The sequence below is a fragment of the Rhagoletis zephyria genome, unplaced genomic scaffold, assembly GCF_001687245.7.
Source record: "Rhagoletis zephyria isolate East Lansing unplaced genomic scaffold, Rhagoletis_zephyria_1.1 Rzeph_scaffold_02628, whole genome shotgun sequence".
NCBI classification, from domain to species: domain Eukaryota; kingdom Metazoa; phylum Arthropoda; class Insecta; order Diptera; family Tephritidae; genus Rhagoletis; species Rhagoletis zephyria.
This window is the reverse complement of record NW_016159712.1, coordinates 176-18,162: the sequence shown is the minus strand read 5'-3', so window position 1 is coordinate 18,162 and position 17,987 is coordinate 176. Positions and strand designations below refer to the sequence as shown.

General features: G+C 35.0%; 1 protein-coding gene across 4 annotated transcripts in view; it reads left to right on the top strand.

Annotated features, from left to right (window-relative positions):
* Positions 1-15,234, top strand: part of hfw (leucine-rich repeat domain-containing protein hfw) — a 20,528-nt gene extending 5,294 nt beyond the window's left edge. The window contains exons 1-6 of one of the 4 annotated variants that reach the window (XM_017621898.1): positions 8,609-8,776; positions 8,948-9,033; positions 13,644-14,383; positions 14,447-14,687; positions 14,750-14,872; positions 14,939-15,234. In XM_017621898.1, the coding sequence (XP_017477387.1) occupies positions 9,031-9,033; positions 13,644-14,383; positions 14,447-14,687; positions 14,750-14,872; positions 14,939-15,127 (1,296 nt within the window). In that variant the 5' untranslated portion in view covers positions 8,609-8,776; positions 8,948-9,030 and the 3' untranslated portion in view covers positions 15,128-15,234. Of the gene's footprint in view, positions 1-8,608; positions 8,845-8,947; positions 9,034-13,643; positions 14,384-14,446; positions 14,688-14,749; positions 14,873-14,938 lie in introns of those variants that run through there. The other 3 variants (XM_017621897.1, XM_017621899.1, XM_017621896.1) reach the window with 3 other exon arrangements.
* Positions 15,235-17,987: the final 2,753 nt, after the last annotated feature.

The window sequence follows — 17,987 nt, the reverse complement described above, 5'->3', positions numbered from 1 at the left end:
GGTCCTAAGGGCCTAAGGGCCGGTTGTTCAATGTCTGATTAGCACAAATCGGAGGTAGAAGCTCCGGTTAGATACAACGATCACATGTTATACGCATGATGTCGAAATTGTCGATAATGATGTCTAACCGGCAAGTAGTGATAACCAGACATTGAACAGCCGACCCTAAGGGCCGGTTGCTCAAAGCCTGATTGACACTAATCACCGATTAACATCGTTATCGACGTTTTCGGCTCCATGCAAATAACATGGTGTCGGTAACGTCGATAACGATGTTTAACCGGTGATTAGTGTCAACCAGGCTTTGAGCAACCGGCCCTTAAACTTAAATACACGTGTCGTTTTCATCCGGAGTCTTATTTACCATAAGACCTACAGAAAGGGCAATGATGTACGTATGTATGTATGCTGATTTTGTTTGTCTTTCTTTGTACTTGAAGCGCTCCTTGAATATGTGCACAACACTTACAATCAAGACTATTTTTAGCACTAGGTAGAAGTGCAAACAGATTAAATGCAAATTACGTATCAAATATGTACATTAAAAAACGTACACAGAGCTACATACTATGTATGTACAAAACCCGCCAGCAAAATCATCGTAAACGAGCTCGTAACTGGATATTTTCTCGAAGAAAAACGGGCTAAAAAGTCGTTTATGATAGTCGTTTACGATTCGTTTTCGAGTACTTTTTCGCTTGAAATTGTCGAGCGCCTGTGAACAGTCGTAAACGGATCGAGAGCGCATTCGTATGCGAATATTATATATTGTCAAATATTGTGGTTTAAGAAAAATTTCCAACAGAATAAAAATTGTTTCTTGTGCTGACAAATTACTACAAGCCTCGTTCATTTACTTTTTGTTGTTTTATCGTTTACGAGTCTTTCTCTAACTTTTCGCCGATCGAGAATCCCTCGTAAAACATAATGTTCGTAAATTGTACATTTTCTTGCTGGCTGGATACAGCTGTGGGCCATGGTTTACACTACAATTCAAAAAGACACAAAGAAAGGAACTTAAAAAGTTGGCAAAGTTTCAAACTTCTTCATTCGGAATATTTAGAAAATTTTCGGGGGTACTGTATTGTAGCCCCTTCAATTTTAGTCCAGTAAAGTGCAAGTTTGCAGTCGCTAAAAATTACTGGTGATTTTCTATAATTTTTTTAGCTGACGGTGTTGTGCATTTACCTCCATATAAATTCCAATAAATAATAAACACAGATTTGGTACTTAGGTTGAAGAAATAAATAGCTAAACCACAGCCCACTCTATAGCACGAAAATGTGTTTTTAACATTTTACAAAAAATACAAATTTTGTAAGAAGAATTAAAAAACGGTATTTCCAGTGATGCAAACAATTTTAATATAGTTTATCCAGATGCCCACCATAACTATTGGAGAGTCATTCGGCTTCGATGGTAAACCTGCCCTTGGCGAAGGGATATCACATTTAAAGTAAAAATATAAAATCTTTTCACTTTGAGAAAAATTAATATCCAGAAATAGAAACATTCTTTGTATACAAGTTGTTTACAAGTTTTTTCGGGCATTTCGACAGAAGATATTCAAGGAATGAATGACCTTCTGTTAGAGTATCTAGGATTTATAAGATCTACTCCTCAACAAGATGTGATGATAATGAAGAAATTATAGAAATCCGTTACCGTAGTCAAAAGTTATGCGGTAACATACATAAAAAAAAATATTCCGACGAATTGATAACCACCTCCTTTTTTTGAAGTCGGTTAATAAATGTAATTACCATAAATTTTGGAGTTTTTGATCAAAATTGAAAAAAATGTTTATGAGTTGAATATTTTTTCTTCTCTGATTGCGAAGAAATTTTTAGAAACGTATTTTTATCAAGAAGAAAAAAATGTATTTTTAAAAAATTTTGGGCCATTTCCATACACGTCAAAATGGTTGGCCGTTTCCAGTCATTTTTTGATGTTTTTTTATGAAAGCTGTTCTAAACATTAGTTGCGTTTTTTTACTCATTTCCAGTAAAATCCAGTAAAAGTTTTTACGAATTTTCATGTTTTGGCGTTTTCGTACGCAAAAACTTGCAAAGTAGGGGAAATTGAGAGAGCGAAAAATGACAGTTAAAGTTGCAAGTTTTTACTGAATTTTACTTGTAAGAATTTGCCAGTACGAAAAACAGCTGATCGCATGTTGCTGGATGAAATTTAAACTAATAAGGAAACTGTTTGTGGGTTTTTATTGTTGAGTTTCACAAAATAAACCTATTTAAATATAAAATATATTGTTTGGTTAGGAATTTGCTGCGAATAAACAACCAATTTATCAGCTGTTCATGAAACTTGCAAATTATTACTGGAAAAGCGTTCGTGTACTTTTTTGCAAATTTTTTCTATGAGAGCGAATTCTTAAAAATAAAGTTAATGGCAAGTTACTGGATAAAAAAAAAACACAACTATTGTCAAATTGGGATTCCCCACAGCAATACGAATTTTCAGAGCTATCGAAAATCGTAAAAAATTCGAATCTGATATTACTCGATTAACCTAACCTAGAAAAGTGAATACATCCATGAAATAATTAACCTAACCTAGAAAAGTGAATATCATCCATGAAATAATTAAAGGTTTGCTCACTATTGACATTCGAGTTTTGACACTCCCTTAACTCCCTTACAAAAGGTTGCACACACACACGAACCCACATACAGTGTCTTGCTAAGGGAGCTGATTTTGTCAAGAGGGAGCGAGAAAACTGTTTTCTGATTGCCACGCCCATTTCTAGGGGTTTGTCGCCTTAAAGAAAAATCACGTCATACAAATATTATAGCTGGATATGTATTCTATCGGAATCTGCAATAAAATTTAAATTTTTGCCAAAACCGATGTTTCAACACCTTGCTAAATATATCTCATCATAAGTTTTCAAAAACAAATTACAAAAAAATGTTGCCTCTCACAAAAAAAAAAAACCATCTTGTCATAAAAAAGAAATGATTTTAAAAATAGTTTTTGAAAAACCCCCAATTTTTTTAAACATGTTTTTATAAAGAATTAAACAAGGAATACGATGGTATAATTTTAAATCCCTAATTAACTCTGCTCTGAAAATATTCAATGCGGGCCGCGATGCTGGTAAGAGAGGAAGAAGAAGGCCTCCTTCCTCTGCGTTGGAAATACCAGGTGGAGAAGGACTTGGCTTCACTTCGCATTTGCAATTGGCGTCAGTTAGCACAGAAGAGAAATGACTGGCGTGCTGTTTTGGACTCGGCCAAAATTGCTTAGGCGGTTACAGCGCCAATAAAGAAGAAGAAGAAGAAGAATTAACTGGTCTTCACAATGCAAAGTCTTCGAAAAGATTATATGTTAACTAGTTAGCTTTGGGACAATCGTGACCACCTTATATATAGAAATGTTAAGCCCGTTTCTTTAGCTTTGAAACGACGTTAAGATGAAGTCTGTACGATGCGCAGAACCCGAAATATAGCGACTTGAAGTAGTACATGACCAGTCAGAATCACGAAAAAATGCAAAATTTTACAGATCATATCTCCGAAGATAAAAGAGAAAAAAAATCCTCAAACACGTGTTTGCTTTTTTCGTGTATAGAACCCATAAAAAATTTGAAGTGAATCGGAGACATGACATAATATTTTTTAAGAAATCCGTCCGACTTAAAAAAGAATGGCTCACATACATATCGACGTTTAAGGTACAAAACCGCGTAACTGACATTGGCTGCCAAAAATTGGATTTGCTCGCACAAGCTCTTGGCTCAATCCTTATCCATTCGTCCTGAAATATACTAGCCAGAAATTCGATTGCTTTATAAAAAAGAGAACCATTTTGAAATATGAGTGTTTTTACCCTCTAGAAAATAATTTTTACAACTTTACATACGCGATTTTGCATTTTTCTGATACGCGGTTTTGCACTTTAAACGACGATATGAATGTATGTGTGTACATATCTTTACATTGTACATACATACATAAAAGATGAATTCTCGTAAGTAAACTTAATTTGATGTGGTCATATTGCTAGACACTCTATCTTATCGCAAGGTGTTTTAAAATATACGCGTAAACAAAAATGTTTATATTTAGCCGAAAAATTAAATGGCCTTAATACATATGTAGAGTACATACGTAGGTGGTAAAAAATGTTCTTAATCCGACTTTAGTAATACTTATAAATGCATACAAACATACTTAAATATGTAAGTCTTCGATCCACATAAAAAATATTTTTACAATTTTGACTAATCGGCAGGTATTTGATAATTCGAATCCCAACCTTTCAATTGCATTGAAATCGTTTTCGAGTCTTCGCCGCAAAACGAAGTTATATTTGTTGGCAGGAGTAATTAAAATTTCGTAAAGCGGTGTAAATCCTTTGGCGAGGGCGTAATCGAATTTTAGAGTAAAACTCCACAGCTTTTCAGGTTTTCAGCTATACAATTCAGCTATTGCTCTTAAAGCGAATTAAACTACCAACCAAAAGCTAATTTGGTTTCAGTTTGTAAATTCGCATGTAGGTACATACTCGTAAATGCACACATATACAGTTGTGCACAAAATAATAGGAGTGCGATATTTTGACAAGTTTTGGCTATTTGTCTTTTGCTTATTTAATGTTTACTACTTTTTTAAAAAAGTCTAACTGGCTACACATCAAACACCATATAAACTCTGATTTTAAACTTTGTACAAGAATTATAAAAATTTTGCAAATTTTCAGCAAAATTTGAAACTTTTTAATCACAATCTTTGGGCAATTTAATTCTAGTTTAATAAACTACAAGTTTCAAGTTGCTCAAAAATCCCGGTGATTTTTGGAAATTTTGTTTTCCTGCAGTGTCCTCCATATAAAAGAACATTGTCGAGCCTACTTTGTTTAGAAAAAACATGAAACAGCATAAAAAAAAAATCTTAAAAATAAACAGAATTTTTCAGCAAATTGAAACTTGCACTAGAATTAAATTAGCTTCAAAACTGCATACCACATTTTTTTTTGTAAGATTCTGATAAAAAAGGTTGAAATTTATATGGTGTTTGTTGTATAGCCAGCTAGACTTTTATAAAAAAGTAATAAACACTAAATAAACAAAAGACAAATAGCCAAAACTTGTCAAAATATCGCACTCTATTATTTTGTGGAAAATTGTATGTATGCCTATTCACATGCATATGCATGGTTGTATGTACATTAGACTGCATCACTCCCCATCCAAAAAAAAATCGGTACTATTTTTCCATTGGAATTATAAAATCTATTATATTTTAAGACGTCCACCAAAATATTTCGAAAAAATATTAAGATTTAAGTGAGCTGGACCAATTTCAAAATACCTCCAAAAATGGAGTTTTTTATGAATAAAAATAGTTTCTTAAATTTTTTTTTTTTTAAATCCCCTTAAAGGACAAAACGGTTTAAGCTTAAAAAATTTGCATAAAAATATTTAAAAAATAATTAAAAAAGATTTTAGCGCAATCGTAATGATGAGATTTTTGATGCTGTTTTTTTAACTTTTTTCAAAGACTGCTATAAGAAAAACTTGAATAACTGAGCCTAAACTCTTCTGATTTAGACTTAAGAGGTGTCGGTGGAAAGGTATTTCCTTTATTTCTTTGCTAATAAACTCATTCAAAGGATGAAAGAGAAAGGTAGGATGAACAAACGTCATTCAAAGTTGAATTAAGATGTGTTGGTATTTGAAAAAACAAACATATTGGGACATGAATGATTTTTTATTTGGACAGAAATAAAAACAGTATGAAAATACCTTTCTACTGAGATCCCATAAGTCTAAATCAGAATAGGTNGAACAAACGTCATTCAAAGTTGAATTAAGATGTGTTGGTATTTGAAAAAACAAACATATTGGGACATGAATGATTTTTTATTTGGACAGAAATAAAAACAGTATGAAAATACCTTTCTACTGAGATCCCATAAGTCTAAATCAGAATAGGTAAAAACAGCATCAAAAATCTCATTCTTACGATTCCGTTGAAAAGATATTTAAATATTTTCATGCAGATTTTTTAAGCTTAATCTGTTTTGTCATCTGAGGGGACTTTTTTCAAAAAGTTCTTTAAGAAACTATTTTTATTCATAAAAAACTCCATTTTTGGTGGTATTTTGGAATCGGTCCAGCTCACTTAAATCTTAATATTTTTCCGAAATATTTTGGTGGTCGTCTTAAGATATAATAAATTTTGTAATCCCGGCGGAAAACCGCACCTTTTTTTGGTCATGCAGTCTAATGTACATATGTATAATGAGGAGCTAAGTATGATAATTATTAGACTAAACAAAAAGGCAAAGAAAATGTGATTGCTAGGTGATAAAAAAGCGTGGTGTATCTGTCACCTGTGCTTTTAAAAATAAGTAAATATTTTTAGACGTCAGTTTATTTGTATATGGAACGCGAAACCTTCGGCAAAAAAAAAAATCTAAAAAATCAATAGTAAGTTTTAACCATTTGAAACTAGCACATTATCAGACTAAAATTAAATGAGCTATACAACTCTGTACTCAAAAAAATTCTAACACTTATGAGAAAATAGACAGAAATTTGGGTGAAAGTTTGTTGCACGTTTTTGTAGTCTTCTACAAAGTTTTAAGCTTGGGTTTATGTATATGGGTTTTCTCAGAGAATGAACTGTATTTTAATTGAAAATTCTTAAAACTAAATAAATAAATATAAGTGGCAAACAATATCACTTTGAAATTACGCGCTAAAGATATGACCGATACTGTATGCCAGAGATGTTGCGAATTCGTCATGCGAATGATTCGCATCTTTTTACACATTCGCATCAAATGATACGAATATCTTGCGAATGCGCATGTGTACATGGGCGGAGCGCGCAGTTAACGACCTCTATCATGATGCAAGATTGCACTGATCTACACAATGGACAAGGAATTAACTTTCACATAAAATTGTGATACAAATAGTAAAGATGCTTGATATAATATATCGTCACATGAGTAAAAGATCAACCTATCTTGGCAGCCGATCGGCAGCTGAAACAGGTCGTTCTTCAACCAAATTATGAGGTAGGGTATTTTATTTCATCAAATTCTGAAGTAGGAGTTCTTGAAAATTTTTCTGAGATAAGGCGTTTTCGAACTGGCTGCCGAGATAGGTCGATTCTTCTAAAAATGAGTGGTAGACTTATATGTTTTGTGATTGGTGTTTCGAGGAAATTATATTAGCGATGCATTTGGTTTTCTTAAATGTAAATTTTTGATGTTTTCTACTATTTTTTTCAATCAATCTCGTTAATTATTAGATGTGTTGCATTTAAAATGATATATTCAATATCTTCAAATTAATTACATTTGGGTTTTTTTTAATGTAAATTTTTGGTAATTTTTTGTATTTGTATGGACACAAAGTGATCATGACCTGCAAATGAAAAATTCTTTATTAATATTAGCATATTCACTTTTATGGGGTGGTATACATACTTACTTGCAAATATGCACCGGGTTCACTTGCACAAATAAAAGGCGGCAATTGTAAAAAGAGCTGGACCAACAAACGTGGACGGACACACAAAGTGATCCTGACCTGCACATGAAAAAATCGTTGTTAATATTTTAATCTTCACACTTATGGGGCCTTGTACATAACTCCGATACTCTGCAAAGAAATATCTAAATTATTGTTTTAATTCAAAACAATTCCCTTATTTTTCATTCTTTTGCATACTTACTTGAATTCGCACAATAAGAAAATTAATTTCCAACAAACAATCGATGAAAACATCGGCTGTTACCTGTTGAACTTTTTATACGATACCATATTTCTCCATGTATTTTAGTAAAGTAATTTTTATAAATCAGAAAAGAAAGCAACACAGGCTAAGGCAGAATGCGCGACAACTGCCAAATTATCTAACCTTGTATTAGTTGCATTCCAGATGCTTCACGATGAATTAAGTTGATTATATCTTTTAGTTATTATTCCTAACAATCGCATTCCGAAAATTCGTATTCGCATTCGCGAATGTAAAAAATATGACATTCGAAACATCGCTAGTATGAAGTATTTTTGCAAGGCGATTTCGAATAAAAAAATGTACCGAACCTTAAGGTCGCCTTTTTACATTTTTCAGTGACAACTACAGTCATGTGAAAAATAGTAGGAACACGATATTTTGACCCGTTTTTTTACTATTTTTCTTTTGTTTGATGTCTATTATTTTTTATAAAAATACAGCGCATTATCTAAGTCTGAATTTCAAAGTTTGTAGAAAAATTCCACAAATTTTACAGCAACCACAAACTTTTTATTCAGAATTTATAGCCCATTAAATTCTAGCTCAATAAAGTGGAAGCTTCAAGTGGCTGAGAATTTGCGTTTATTTTTTTATAATTTTTTTGCGGTTGGTGTTATTGTTGTCTTCCATGCTTGTTATTACACAAGCTGAGCTCCCACAGGCAATTTCCATTCCCATATACGAAATTTACTAATATCACAGTTGTTTATTTTGGATTAATCACGCAAAAGATTTAATTAAATTGTATGTAGCGTAGTATTTAATCTTCTGCTGATAAAGCCAAGCAATGCATATACAGTACACGCTAAATTTATCTTTCCTTTAAACATCGTTATTCACGTTACCGACTGCCTGTTATACGCAAGTGAGCGACATATTTGACGGGCAGTCAAAACACCCGTTAACTTTAACAGGCAGTGGAGAAAACGGCCCTTAATAGTAATTTTCCACTTAAAGAAGATGGTGATGCAGAAGAAGATTTTGACGGACGTTAGATAATGGTGAAACAGTTTTGTGGAAAAAAAAATTAATTTTGAGTTGTGAATGTTGTTGATTTAGGGTGCGATATGTATGTATGCTGCAAAGTTCGCAAACAAGATAATACCGCAAATGCTAAAGATAATGTTACTGTCTCAATTTCATATTTGATTTTGTGTTTACAAACAATTTAGATTTTTAATGAGCAGATGTATAAGCGAAAGGTCTTGAACTCACCGCAAAAGTAATAAAACCAGAACGTAGGCCTTACCAAATAATGGTAAATAATTACTTATACAAATGTAAAATGAAAATTACGTTCATTAAAGCTTTTCTTCCTCCATACAACAATAACCGCACAAATAACACATAACAATTGCATACCGCATATCGATTATCAGCCGATGTTTATCGTAGATAAATACAAAATGCTAAATAATCTTTAAATTAACAGAAGTATGTGATTTACTTAAATTATTCATACCTCACAAATAGTGCTAATGACTTCATGAATTATGTATGAATTCATAAAAAAGTAAACAAACTTAAAGACGGCAGCCGACCATTGTATAAAAAATTAAAGATAAACTGTAAAAATACCATGCTTATCCAATCAATTGTCGTGTGCAAAGAAATTGTTTTTTTTTTCGCATTATCTTGTCAATAGCAGGGGGATATGCTGATACTATGTACGAGATACAAAGTACGTTCATAAGTATGTGCGGGTATGTATGTATATCAACGTAGGCGAACACACTGTTTAAAGGGCATAGATACGCTAATATCCGGCTGTCAGCCTAGTGAAACAAGTCACAATGGGGCGCAGGAAAATGCGTCAACAAGGATCGCCAATAAAATTCAATTACTTGCCCTACCCAGTACAACCACCCTTGTTTGTTTTGTTTTGAACCGTTAGCTTATGGGCACAACAATTGTGCTAATTGGTTGCATTAAACACAACCCAGAGCTACATACCTCTCACCTTCATTCTTTCAATATTTAACTAGCTGTCGGATTTTTACCCATCACTATTTTCCCAGCAAAGAAACAGCGAGTAACGCGATTCCCACTGATTGGTTGTGATATTTTTCTTTTATTTAACTATTTTCGCCGTATCTTGGACACAAATGTTGTCTAGCTAAAATGAAAAAGGAGAAAAAAACTAAACGCTAAATGGCCAAATCGCATGGTCTTTCCCATATAGATTACCATTTCCCTGTCATTCTGTAACCAGTTAGCGACAATTTTTGGATCAATATCACGCAAAGTTTGAAATTTTCCTTCCGATAACTTTCGCTAGGCTAACGATTAAAAAATTCGTTCGTTATGCTTTGCGACAGAAGTTTGGTTTAGAGTTTTTTCATAAAATAATGCAGCCTTACAGAATGAATGCTGCATACATACCAAAGAAGCGCAGCGAGTATGATCAAACTGAGTATAGCCCACTCATCATCCATAATTTATTCTATTTATATGCATTCATACTTATTGAAATGCCCTCGAACGTCATATCCACCCTTAACGCTGCGTTTACATAAGACAATTTGAGACAACACAATTGAGAATATGTATTAGTTGTCCAATTGTTGTAGGTGTCCAGACAATTATAAAGACAATACATTTTTCAGCAACCGCCGTTAGTGTCGTTTGCGGCGAATTTCTTATTATTTACTAAAATATCCAAACACAAACCACTTTTTCATAATTCTGTGATTTTTTTGCGATTTTCAGCCCAATTCTTAATACTGCCGGGAAGTTTGTTCTCCGGGAATTTGTTTCTCCCGAAAAATAAATCCTCCAATAACACTGGTCTACAAATTTCAACTTTTTTTCTGCGAATAAGACGGGACCTGGTGTTTCTGAACGGATTTTTCGTGCTGAACACGAATCCGGGGTCAAAAATGTCCCCCTAAACCCCTAAAAACAGCGTTTTTGGCCATTTTCGAAAAATTATAGAGCTGAACCCTGACGTGGTACAAATTTTGCATATATCAGAAATTAAAGGCTAAACCGTGCCCTTTCGAATGAGCCCTATGCCGAATTGATCGCGTGCACCCTTAAAGCAGGGGGTGTATTTGTGTTTAGGGGTGCAGGAAAAATTGATCACAGAAAGAATTTAATCTTAAACGATCATAGAAAATTAATAATGCCAAGGTTTTAACTATATTAAAAGTCGCTGATTACGAATCTGCAGTTAGATTTTAAAAATTTAAGATGACGGGTCGAATATGGTGGATATAAAAATTGGACTCCTAGACACAAATACACCCCCTGATCTAAGGGTGCATGCGATTAATTCGGCATAGGGCTCATTCGAAAGGGCACGATTTAGCCTTTAATTTCTGACATATACAAAGTTTGTAGCACGTCAGGGTTCAGCTCTACAATTTTTCAAAAATGGCCAAAAACGCTGTTTTTAGGGGTTTCAACCCCTTTTTTCTCGAAAACGTGACGTGATGGGAAGTTTTGGACCCCAGATTCGTGTTCAGCACGAAAAATCCGTTCGGAAACACCAGGTCCCGTCTTATTCGCAAAACCCTTGTAGACCAGTGTAATTAACTACCAGGGAGTAGAATTTTCCCCGAGAGTTTTGAGAGTTCAACTCTGCCATTTAATATAAAAAGTCCTCATGATAGGAGGAAAGGGAAAAGAGAGAAAACTCCCAGGGAATTTCTCTTCAGAATCGGCCTGTTCGTCTTGCCTCTTTTTCTCCAATTAACCAAGACCTGACCGAATTGTCCAATTTACTGTACAATTGACTGTCTTCGAAAAATCAAAGACAGTGAGAGAAGTGTGAATGGATTAGTGAAAAAGTGTGAATATATTGCTATTGTCTTGGCAAAATTATCTCATGTAAATGCCGTGTAAGCAAGAGGTATCTATCATATACTCATATTTAACAACATACCACGCGCGTAAACTTAAACCCTGCTTGGCTTGATGTGCAAAGAAATATGTACGATTTATGAGTACGCATGTACATACATACATATGTACATTTTTGGAAGAAAATAGTAACAACACCATACAGCGGAAAGTACTATTACAGAACTAGTAAATTCACCAGTTTTCGGGAGTCGAATACCTCGCATTCTTTCTACTGTCACATTTAACATAGAGTTGTCCTAGGAAGTGACAATTGACTCCCGCTGCTTAACTTGTTGCCTTTAAAAGAACTTTTTTTTCGTTGTGCGATTTGGACCTGGACACTTTTGGCCGCAACTAATTGTAGCAAGCATCCTTGCGCATTCAGCTACAGGCACAACATGTAAGAGTGTTTGTGTTTGGTACATTTGTTGAAATTTGTTTTGCTATTTACAGAGTGGCGTTATTTTGAAATTTTTTAGTGGGCTGAACTCATTCTCTATAAAAATTTCTAGACAACATCATCCTGTGATCGGTCGTACAAACTAAGGAATGAAACCGATTGAAAATAACGTTCCGGTTTCGGTGTCGGTTTTGGTTTCGTTCTTCAAAATTTGTTTCGGTTTCGGTTTCGTTCCGGTTTCGGTTTTGGAATAAAAAAAAATTAAAACAACTTTTGTTTTTGGCAAAGTTAAACATTGTGATTAATTTTGATTTATATAAAGAAAACACTTCTGAATCAATGATACAAAATGATAACCATATGCCACCACATTTGCTAAGATCTAAATGCATAAATTTGTCTATTATATAATGAGAGTTGTTGCTTATAGGTATTTGATATACATATGTACATAAATAAGTAAAACTGAGCTAAGTGTGGTTTCCGCAAAGACTCATTTTTCCGATATTGTAGAACATCAATACATACTTCGTTCTTGCCGTCTTTGATTGGCAAAGGCCAGTAACAGAGGATGGAGAATTTCAGAAGTTTTCGATCCACTAAGATAATGGGAATTACGATTCGCATCTAACTGAGACAGCATTAAAGCCCAAAATACAATAGCGCAGTGGCAGTTTTTAAAATCAGCTGTTACTGTTTTGAAAAAGGAAACGGCTTTAAACGATTACGGTTTCGGTTTCGGTTTCATTCCTTGGTAATCATTTGATAACCAGCACCAAACCGATGATAATGTCAGCCTTGAAATCCAAACTTGACAACAAGTGCTTAGTACTTTGAACTGAGTAGCCAATTGCGAAGCTCAGTCCTCTCTGGACAATGCCAACCTATGATAAGGCCATCCCTTGAGTGTTTAAGAGAAATATTCTAGGTAAGATGTACGGAGTTTTGCGCGTTGGCGCTTAGGAATACGGCAGCCGATGGGACGGTGAGCTGTATATGTATTACAACCGCTCCGCTGACTTAGTGATGCCATACGAATGAACGCAAACGATCCAGTCCTTAAAGTATTGCTTTAGTTGTTGGTGTTAGAAGATGCAGAGGAATGCCTCCTCTGATATGGAATTACCAGATGGAGAAAAACTTGGCTTCACTTGGAATTTACAGATGACACAGAAGAGAAACGGCTGACTTGCTTTAATGAACTCGGCCAAAATCGTTTAAGCGATTACAGCTTCAAAAAAATAACTAAGCGCCGATACAGTACTTGCCAATCAATCGAGTGCTTTGAACTTAAAATAAGACAATATTCAATGAATTGATGTTTTCGAGGTCTTTTAACAAAAAATTCCAAGGAATGTATACAAATTTTACAAATAGGCGATAAAAGACATAGGTTTAAGCATTATATATATGTGGAATTTAATGGTAAAAAATAGTATTTTGCCTAAGTTTTTCTCGATCAACTTTAATTAGGCTACATTAAAATTTTGTAACTTTGGTTTACAATAACTTGGGTTGTGTATATTTACTGTAATTTAAGGTGGCATACAACTTCTTTATGTATACATATACGTACATAATATTGGTGTCGCTATCTACCTAATTGTATACTCTGTTTTTAGCCAGCTCACTCGCTACTTGTATTCTTGGTTATATGCCAAATTCGCTGGCCGGCGTTATATGCTCTCCCCCATGCCCAACCTATACCTGTCGAAGAAGTACCGGTAGCACTACCCCAGGAACCACTACCGAACGTGCCCGCATTACATCAACCCCCCCTGCCGCAAGCCGTGCTACCGCTAAATGTGCTGCCAGTTAATGGACCAATTGTGCCTACCACCACTAGCGCTACGCCAAATGAGCCCGAGATCCCAGAATATCGACGGCAATGTTTCTATGCTGAAGAGGAACTATGTGATAAACCCTTGCCGAATTTGAATCAACAGGCTACCGATATTCACACACATTTAGGCACTTGCCATTGTCGACCACATCCCACCATACCGACATCGTGGTATTGCTGCAACGTAACACACATGTCCATGATCTCATCGTGCAGTAACACCACAAATTGGACCAACTTGCATATACGCAACGTAACACTGTCTGAGTTGGATCTATCGAACTCGCTCTACCAAACACTACAATCGCTGGCGATCACCGATGGTAATATCACTAAGTTGATTGGCGGCCTCTCACGTTTTTCATCAATCAAGTGCCTGAATGTGTCCAATAATAATCTGTCGGAAATCACGCAGCGTGGTTTAATACCGCCAAACCTAAAGGTGCTAGATATATCTAAGAATAATTTAACGGGTATACCCAACTTTAATCAGAATCAAAATATAACGGTAGATGTAAGGTATGTATGTAGAAATTGTTCAGCATTTTGTATCAAAATTCGATTTGTATTTTTTTCTTGTAGTGGCAACAACAACATGCTATGCTTCGACATTTACAATTCGATCTTTCGCGATTCGCTAATGTTCGTCAATCAGGAGAATTCTTTTTGTTTGCAAAATTTTACTTTTCGTTGGTTCAACTCAACTGATTTAATATCCATCAAAGAGCTGGTCAAATGGCGCCCGCTAAACACCGATTGTCCCAGCATTCCCGGCTATGGCAACTGCACTTGCAAGAAGGAGCACATGGTCACCACTGTGACGGTACGCTCAAGCAAAATTGTTCATTAAGGCATACATATTTTGAACTCAATACATATTCTTAGGGTGATCAATCCGAGGCAAAAACAAAAATTATATCAGAAGTTGATTGCTCCAATCTTGGGCTTATTGAGCTACCGCCAAAACTACCCGAAAACACATTCTCATTAAATGTGTCAAACAATAAGGTATAAACTTTACCAAATACTTTAATTTTTACCGTTAAAGATTATTTATCGAATTTGTATCCGCAGATCACGAGCATTGGCAAACACTTCCATACAAATCCTACTTATCAAAGTCTGATTTATCTGGTAGCGGACGACAACAAAATATCTACTATGTATGATTTGGAGGGAACAGCTTTCATGGAGCATTTTCAAAGGCTTTACTTGCGGAACAACGCACTTAGCAGTGTAAGTTTTGGAAACAAATACAAATAAGATACGTAATCGCTGACGTACGCTCAATATCGTCGGCGATACTGCAAAACGGTTTAAGTCTATTAGTACCCTTGACATTTAGTATCTTACTTGCACCGGAATGCTTCTGAAAATCGTTACACCCTAGTAAATGGAGTGACAAAAGTGTCTGCCTTTGCCTGATGAAGATAAACGATTGCCAGAAGCGATCAGATACAGATAACAGATCAATTAAGCACCAGAGGTTATAGTGACATAGAACGTTTTGCAGTATCATCGACAATATTCACAATGTTTTACGTGATACATTTTTTTTTTCGTTGGTTTTTTATAAAAGTATAGTAGATTCCATGATACAATAATTTTTAGAAGGAAAATTGTCCAAGGCATATCAAACAGGTAGTAGCATTAGAGCAAAAACAACATTTGCGTGTATTTTGTTGTTACTTCTGGTATCGAAAGTGTCAAAACCTGTTATGATTTTTTTCTTCTAAATCAAAGCGTGCCATGTGAAACAAAAAAAGTAAAAGTTTAAATTGGAAAAAAAATAAAAATTGTTGCAACTTTCTTTTTTACTAAATTTGTTTGCTTCTCGAAGCATTGATTCAGTCTTTGCAAGGCCCAGTAATAAGCGGTTGTGCTGCTGAGTTGGGCTAACGTTCCAAAAGGTGATATTTAATCGCTTGTTTTGTATGGAATAAGTTTTACATGCAAATAGATTTTAACAATTTAGAATTTTGTGAGAATAAATTCAAAATATTTGACATTTTCGAGACCAAATAATTAAAAAAAAAATCAAATCAAAAATATGTCACTTAATATAATTTTTTAAAACTGATTTCGCATTATAACTTTATTAAAGACTATTTCATGAAAAAGCAAGAAATCTTTAACATAGGAGCCATGCAAAACGTGTAAACGACTTATGTATGTATAAGGATAAATCATTAGATAACAAATTCTAAGTTTTAATTTTTTATTAGTACTTTGATGTAAATGCATATTTAATAAAGATACGAACACATACATACATATATGTATGACGGAAGCTTTGGGGAAACTTTCCTTTACGGCCTGTCGTTGTATGCACGGTGGGCGGAGCTGTAGGGGTGTGGCACCTCCCACACCCCATTTTAGAGAGGAACCGCCCTTATAGGTCCCTAGGGAGCCCTGTTTTTGAAGGCCAATTTTGACATGCATTTTCGCTTTTTGAGTAGATAAAGGCACTCACTGGAGCCTTTCCGTGGTGCCGGAAAAGAGTGGGCTCGCCAAACATAAGGGACGCGCTTAGGGATTATAACCGATATTAAGTAGAATTCTCCTTTGCGTGTTGCTGGAGAAGAGGGGCGAATGCCTCTTTTGTCAAATGTAAACCATGTGCTACGTGTACATGTGATAAATAATAATTTTAGTCAACCCATATACGTGAAATAAAATAGGCCATATAGATTTATAACCGGAAATTGTAGATATTTCGACATTATTAAATAATAAAAGTACTTTTAAACAAAAGTGAGATCCTTTGGCAACGTCTGCAAGTGATAAACATAAATTTCGGCCCACTCGCCCCGACGTTACAAGGAAAGCCAATCCGAAAAACCTTTAAATATGACTCCGTAATGAGCGGTATGTGAGGACAATAAAAGTCCACTATGACTAATTTGCGGCTCTAAATCTTTGCTGAGAAAAAGTAGATCCGTATGCCGTGATGTTCGCTCACTTCAACGATTTCGATGAAATGGAGTTTGAACAACGTGTCTCTTAGGTGTATACCGAACTGACATGCGACCAAGTATGTATACAAGTCTCATTGTGTATATTCTGCTTTACTGATACTTCCTGTTCAATGTGCCTTGGTAGATTCCGTGATAAAAATATAACAAGGTAAAACAATTGAGGGCCAGTCTGACATTTGTCAGCAATATAATTTAAAAATTCAAAACTCAAACTCACACACACATTCTCATTTTAAATCTCAACCAACAACAATTGTGAACAATTTCANAGTAGATAAAGGCACTCACTGGAGCCTTTCCGTGGTGCCGGAAAAGAGTGGGCTCGCCAAACATAAGGGACGCGCTTAGGGATTATAACCGATATTAAGTAGAATTCTCCTTTGCGTGTTGCTGGAGAAGAGGGGCGAATGCCTCTTTTGTCAAATGTAAACCATGTGCTACGTGTACATGTGATAAATAATAATTTTAGTCAACCCATATACGTGAAATAAAATAGGCCATATAGATTTATAACCGGAAATTGTAGATATTTCGACATTATTAAATAATAAAAGTACTTTTAAACAAAAGTGAGATCCTTTGGCAACGTCTGCAAGTGATAAACATAAATTTCGGCCCACTCGCCCCGACGTTACAAGGAAAGCCAATCCGAAAAACCTTTAAATATGACTCCGTAATGAGCGGTATGTGAGGACAATAAAAGTCCACTATGACTAATTTGCGGCTCTAAATCTTTGCTGAGAAAAAGTAGATCCGTATGCCGTGATGTTCGCTCACTTCAACGATTTCGATGAAATGGAGTTTGAACAACGTGTCTCTTAGGTGTATACCGAACTGACATGCGACCAAGTATGTATACAAGTCTCATTGTGTATATTCTGCTTTACTGATACTTCCTGTTCAATGTGCCTTGGTAGATTCCGTGATAAAAATATAACAAGGTAAAACAATTGAGGGCCAGTCTGACATTTGTCAGCAATATAATTTAAAAATTCAAAACTCAAACTCACACACACATTCTCATTTTAAATCTCAACCAACAACAATTGTGAACAATTTCATTTTNAACCTCTTTAGCGGCGGGTGGTTGGTTGGGAGTAAATTGGCAAATTCAACGGAAATTGCACACGGAAATGGTGCAACGG